The 6,045-nt window shown below is 53.4% G+C and overlaps 1 protein-coding gene across 3 annotated transcripts in view; it reads left to right on the forward strand.

Annotated features, from left to right (window-relative positions):
- The first annotated feature begins 852 nt into the window (after nucleotides 1–852).
- The window catches only part of LOC140458857 (uncharacterized), a 13,317-nt gene continuing 8,124 nt past the window's right edge, over nucleotides 853–6,045 (forward strand). Inside the window, exons 1-2 of one of the 3 annotated variants that reach the window (XM_072553551.1) lie at nucleotides 853–972; nucleotides 3,714–3,771. In XM_072553551.1, the coding sequence (XP_072409652.1) occupies nucleotides 3,729–3,771 (43 nt within the window). In that variant the 5' untranslated portion in view covers nucleotides 853–972; nucleotides 3,714–3,728. Of the gene's footprint in view, nucleotides 973–3,426; nucleotides 3,604–3,713; nucleotides 3,772–6,045 lie in introns of those variants that run through there. The other 2 variants (XM_072553550.1, XM_072553552.1) reach the window with 2 other exon arrangements.

Genomic DNA, 6,045 nt, shown 5'->3' on the forward strand with positions numbered 1-6,045 from the left:
GTTGAAGTACACTGCCCCCACGGCTCGTGACCCTGACACAGAATGACAGCGTTTCACTGAAGCAGCTGGAATTGCTGTTCCATTCAAACAGGATGGGTATAACCACAGGATGTTGTGACATCCCTCAGAATACAGCAGCTACTGCTCAGAAAGACAGGGGGGGGGGGTTTAATATTCCATGCACAGACAAGGGAACATCAGAACAAGGGACCCGATTTCTCAGGAAGCAGCATTCTCAAGCAGACAAGGAAGGAAGTTTGGAATCTCTCCTTCCAGCCCCCACAATAACATCTCCGAGAGACACTTCAGACTGCTTACACACTGAAACGTAGACTGACACTGACAAACACACACTCACACACACTCACACACACACACACACACTCACACACACACACACACAGTCTCACACACACTCACACCCACACACACACACACTCACACACACACGCACTCACACACACACACACACAGTCTCACACACACTCACACCCACACACACACACACTCACACACACACGCACTCACACACACACGCACACACTCACACACACACTCACACACACGCACTCACACACACACGCACACACTCACACACACACTCACACACACACACACACTCACACACACACGCACTCACACACACGTGCACACACACACTCTCACACACACACGCGCACACTCACACACACACAGTCTCACACACAGACACACACCCATTCCTAGGGAATTGGAATTGCTCAGGGATACCTTATCTCTGCCAAGTAGTCCCAAGATAGTGGAGATAAGAGGGGCTGCCAGTGTTCGAGGAGGGACTTTAGACCCTGAGGTCCTGAACTGGGGTGATGTGTCAGAGTGTGTGCTAACTGCAGCTCCCTGTGAGATACACACAGATACAGAGCGATAGATATAAAGGCAGCCAGCCAGCTCAGTACCTCTCTCACAGCGACACTGGGCAGGAACTGGCAGGAGGTAAGAGGCAAGAATAAAGGGGCAACCGGCATGAGGGAGGGGAGGTTAGAAAGGAGCGGGGAAGGGACGAGTGGGAGGCCACGTGCATTTCTATAGCAACTTTACCGAATCCTGACTGTCCTCAGCGCACTGGTTATACCAAGGGATCTAGGAAGGTGCTGGAAATGAGTTCAGGTTCACTCGAGGGAAGAGGGAACTGAGGTATACTGTGAGGTGGAGACTGACTTGCGAACAGCAAGATCCCAAGCCTGCATTATCAGGGGCTGTTTTGGGGGTGAGGTGTTAGCCCCGAATGTGGAGACCTCGCCCACCTCGCCTACACATCAGCCCACACACCCTCCAACAAACCCAGCCCCTTACCACACAGCTCTCTCTCTCCCAACTTCCAATAGTACCCGACACCTCAGCACTGACCCTCCGACAGTGCGGCACTCCCTCAGCACTGACCCTCCGACAGTGCGGCACTCCCTCAGCACTGACCCTCTGACAATGCCCACTCCCTCAGCACTGACCCTCCGACAGTGCCCACTCCCTCAGCACTGACCCTCCGACAGTGCGGCACTCCCTCAACACTGACCCTCTGACAGTGCGGCACTCCCTCAGCACTGACCCTCCGACAGTGCAGCACTCCCTCAGCACTGACCCTCCGACAGTGCGGCACTCCCTCAGCACTGACCCTCCGACAGTGCGGCGCTCCCTCAGCACTGACCCTCCGACAGTGCCCACTCCCTCAGCACTGACCCTCCGACAGTGCGGCACTCCCTCAGCACTGACCCTCCGACAGTGCGGCACTCCCTCAGCACTGACCCTCCGACAGTGCGGCACTCCCTCAGCACTGACCCTCCGACAGTGTGGCACTCCCTCAGCACTAACCCTCTGACAGTGTGGCACTCCCTCTGCACTGACCCTCCAACAGTGTGGCGCTCCCTCAGCACTGACCCTCCGACAGTGCGGTGCTCCCTCAGCACTGACCCTCTGACAGTGCGGCACTCCCTCAGCACTGACCCTCTGACAGTGCGGCACTCCCTCAGCACTGACCCTCCGACAGTGCGGCACTCCCTCAGCACTGACCCTCCGACAGTGCGGCACTCCCTCAGCACTGACCCTCCGACAGTGCCCACTCCCTCAGTCCTGACCCTCCGACAGTGCCCACTCCCTCAGCACTGACCCTCCGACAGTGCGGCACACCCTCAGCACTGACCCTCTGACAGTGCCCACTCCCTCAGCACTGACCCTCCGACAGTGCCCACTCCCTCAGTCCTGACCCTCCGACAGTGCCCACTCCCTCAGCACTGACCCTCCGACAGTGCAGCACTCCCTCAGTCCTGACCCTCCAACAGTGCCCACTCCCTCAGTCCTGACCCTCCAACAGTGCCCACTCCCTCAGCACTGACCCTCCGACAGTGCCCACTCCCTCAGCACTGACCCTCCGACAGTGCCCACTCCCTCAGCACTGACCCTCCGACAGTGCCCACTCCCTCAGCACTGACCCTCTGACAGTGCAGCACTCCCTCAGTCCTGACCCTCCGACAGTGCCCACTCCCTCAGTCCTGACCCTCCGACAGTGCGGCACTCCCTCAGTCCTGACCCTCCGACAGTGCGGCACTCCCTCAGCACTGACCCTCCACACGATCCCACTCTCCACGAGGGGATCAGCCCCAGAGTCTCTGCGCAGCTCCGAATCTACTGGAAATGGAGAGAAAAGTGAGGGGGGGAGAGAGAGAAATGGGGGGGAAGAGAGAGGGTGAAGGGAGAGAGAGAGAGAGAGAGAGAGGGAGAAGGGAGAGAGAGAGATGGAGAAGGGAGAGAGAGAGAGTGAGAGGGGGAGAGACAGAGAGAGAGACGGAGAGAGAGCGTGAGGGGGGACAGAGAGAGTGAGAAAGGGGGAGAAAGAGAGAGGGAGAAAGATTGGGGGGAGAGAGAGAAAGGGAGAGATGGAGAGAGAGTGAAGGGGGTGAGAGCGTGGGTTGGGGAGAAGGAGAGAGGGAGGAAGAGATGAGAGAGAGAGAGACAGAGAAGTGAGTGGAGAGGGAGAGAGAGAGTCAGAGAGAGTGATAAAACAGAACGTCGCCAGTTGTGAAAGTTCGGAATGGAGAGAGACGGGGAAGAGAGAGAGAGAGAGAGAGTGAGGGAGGGGAGAGGGGAGAGGAGCTCTGCTGGCCATTATTTGTGGGGGTCTGTGTGTTTCTGAGGCTGGCTCATTCAGTGGGAAACTGAGCAGGACAAAGTAGAACAGGGCACGTCCTCTCCTGCAGTCAGTCCCCCTGGCACCCCCTGGTATCCCAGGTCCCACTCTCACTGTGGCTGCCGAATCCCAGGGGGAGGTGGGGGGGGGGGACAGATTGAGACTGAGGGAGGTGGGTTTGAGGCTGTGGGGGCGGGGGGGGTGGGGGCAGCTGGGTCAGTGGGGGGAGAAGACAGTGCTGGGGGCTGTTGGTAGAGCTTGGGGGCAAAACAGACGCTGCCAAGACGTACACACACACTGACCCAGAGTAACCCTTGCTGACTCTGCTACTCTGAGCTGAGCTTTATAAAAGTAGGGCTAGTCTGGACAGATTCACTTTGCCGACACACAGCGAGAGAGAGAGAGAGAGAGAGAGAGGACTGCCTGGGATTTTCTGAAGCCTCTGAGTAATTATACCCAGCCTTAATTACCGTGTGCGGACTGTGATGTGATTTCTTTTGGAAATTGGTTTCTAATTTGTTTTTTTTCTCTCTCTATCTCTCTTCGTATGTTCCAGCAGCAACAAAGAGCCATGAAGGGTTTTACTGCTGTCCTCACCGTGCTCCTGATCGTGGGTAAGTGGGTGTGCTTTTTAAACCAGCCCCACGACCCCCAGTCCCAATCCCATCCCTGCTATCCCTCGGCTTTCCTTGTGGAATAAGTGATGGAATGACCCGTTTGGATAACAATCCAGCCAGAGAGAAAGCAGCTAACAAAGGGACAGCTCACCAGGGGCACAGCTCAACCCCATCCCCCTGTGGGTTAGCAGCATCGGAAACATGAGGAAAGGGGAACTTTAGTGCACCTTAGCAGCATCGTAAACCTGAGGGAAGGGGAACTTTAGTGCACCTTAGCAGCATCGTAAACATGAGGGAAGGGGAACTTTAGTGCATCTTAGCAGCATCGTAAACGTGAGGGAAGGGGAACTTTAGTGCACCTTAGTACCATTGTAAACATGAGGGAAGGGGAACTTTAGTGCATCTTAGCAGCATTGTAAACATGAGGGAAGGGGAACTTTAGTGCATCTTAGCAGCATCGTAAACCTGAGGGAAGGGGAACTTTAGTGCACCTTAGCAGCATCGTAAACCTGAGGGAAGGGGAACTTTAGTGCATCTTAGCAGCATCGTAAACATGAGGGAAGGGGAACTTTAGTGCACCTTAGCAGCATCGTAAACATGAGGGAAGGGGAACTTTAGTGCATCTTAGCAGCATCGTAAACGTGAGGGAAGGGGAACTTTAGTGCACCTTAGTACCATTGTAAACATGAGGGAAGGGGAACTTTAGTGCACCTTAGCACCATCGTAAACGTGAGGGACGGGGAACTTTAGTGCATCTTAGCAGCATCGTAAACGTGAGGGAAGGGGAACTTTAGTGCATCTTAGCACCATCGTAAACGTGAGGGAAGGGGAACTTTAGTTCATCTTAGCAGCATCGTAAACGTGAGGGACGGGGAACTTTAGTGCATCTTAGCAGCATCGTAAACATGAGGGAAGGGGAACTTTAGTGCATCTTAGCACCATCGTAAACGTGAGGGACGGGGAACTTTAGTGCATCTTAGCAGCATTGTAAACATGAGGGAAGGGGAACGTTAGTGCATCTTAGCACCATCGTAAACATGAGGGAAGAGGAACTTTAGTGCATCTTAGCACCATCGTAAACGTGAGGGAAGGGGAACTTTAGTGCATCTTAGCAGCATTGTAAACATGAGGGAAGGGGAACGTTAGTGCATCTTAGCAGCATCGTAAACATGAGGGACGGGAAACTTTAGTGCATCTTAGCACCATCATAAACATGAGGGAAGGGGAACTTTAGTGCATCTTAGCACCATCCTAAACGTGAGGGAAGGGGAACTTTAGTGCATCTTAGCACCATTGTAAACGTGAGGGATGGGGAACTTTAGTGCATCTTAGCAGCATCGTAAACATGAGGGAAGGGGAACTTTAGTGCATCTTAGCACCATTGTAAACGTGAGGGACGGGGAACTTTAGTGCATCTTAGCAGCATCGTAAACATGAGGGAAGGGGAAGTTTAGTGCATCTTAGCAGCATCGTAAACATGAGGGAAGGGGAACTTTAGTGCATCTTAGCACCATCGTAAACATGAGGGAAGGGGAACTTTAGTGCACCTTAGTACCATTGTAAACGTGAGGGAAGGGGAACTTTAGTGCATCTTAGCACCATTGTAAACGTGAGGGACGGGGAACTTTAGTGCATCTTAGCAGCATCGTAAACATGAGGGAAGGGGAAGTTTAGTGCATCTTAGCAGCATCGTAAACATGAGGGAAGGGGAACTTTAGTGCATCTTAGCACCATCGTAAACATGAGGGAAGGAGATCTTTAGTGCATCTTAGCAGCATCACAAGCACAAGGGAAGGAGAAATTTACTGTGTGTGAGGGACATCGTAAACATGCTGACGTGATCCTGTCTGCCTGTGACATGTTAATGATATGGTAAACTGGATGGCTTCCACTTTGTATCGACATAGTAAACGCTCCAGGATGGTTTACCCCATCAGGGAGATGTTAACAACATCATAAACATAGCAGGAAGATTGGCCCCTCAGCTCGACACTAACCAGCAGCTCGGACTGTTGTATCTGATCGCTCAGTGTTAGCTACGTTGCAAAAACAGTGGGAGACTCCCCTTTCTCGGTGTTAAGGACATAAGGCAGCATGTTAGCGACATGGGAAACATGTTGGGATGGTTGTCAGCATGCTCACTGCCTGCTCAGGACATGACAAACACAGTGGATGGTTAAACCCATTCTCTGGGTTTAAAGACAACAGGAACATATCGGCATGTTGTAACCGATCTTAGCAATGTCCGAAACACACTCACACTCACACACA

The sequence above is a fragment of the Chiloscyllium punctatum genome, chromosome 34 (genome assembly GCF_047496795.1).
Source record: "Chiloscyllium punctatum isolate Juve2018m chromosome 34, sChiPun1.3, whole genome shotgun sequence".
Classification (NCBI taxonomy): Eukaryota; Metazoa; Chordata; class Chondrichthyes; order Orectolobiformes; family Hemiscylliidae; genus Chiloscyllium; species Chiloscyllium punctatum.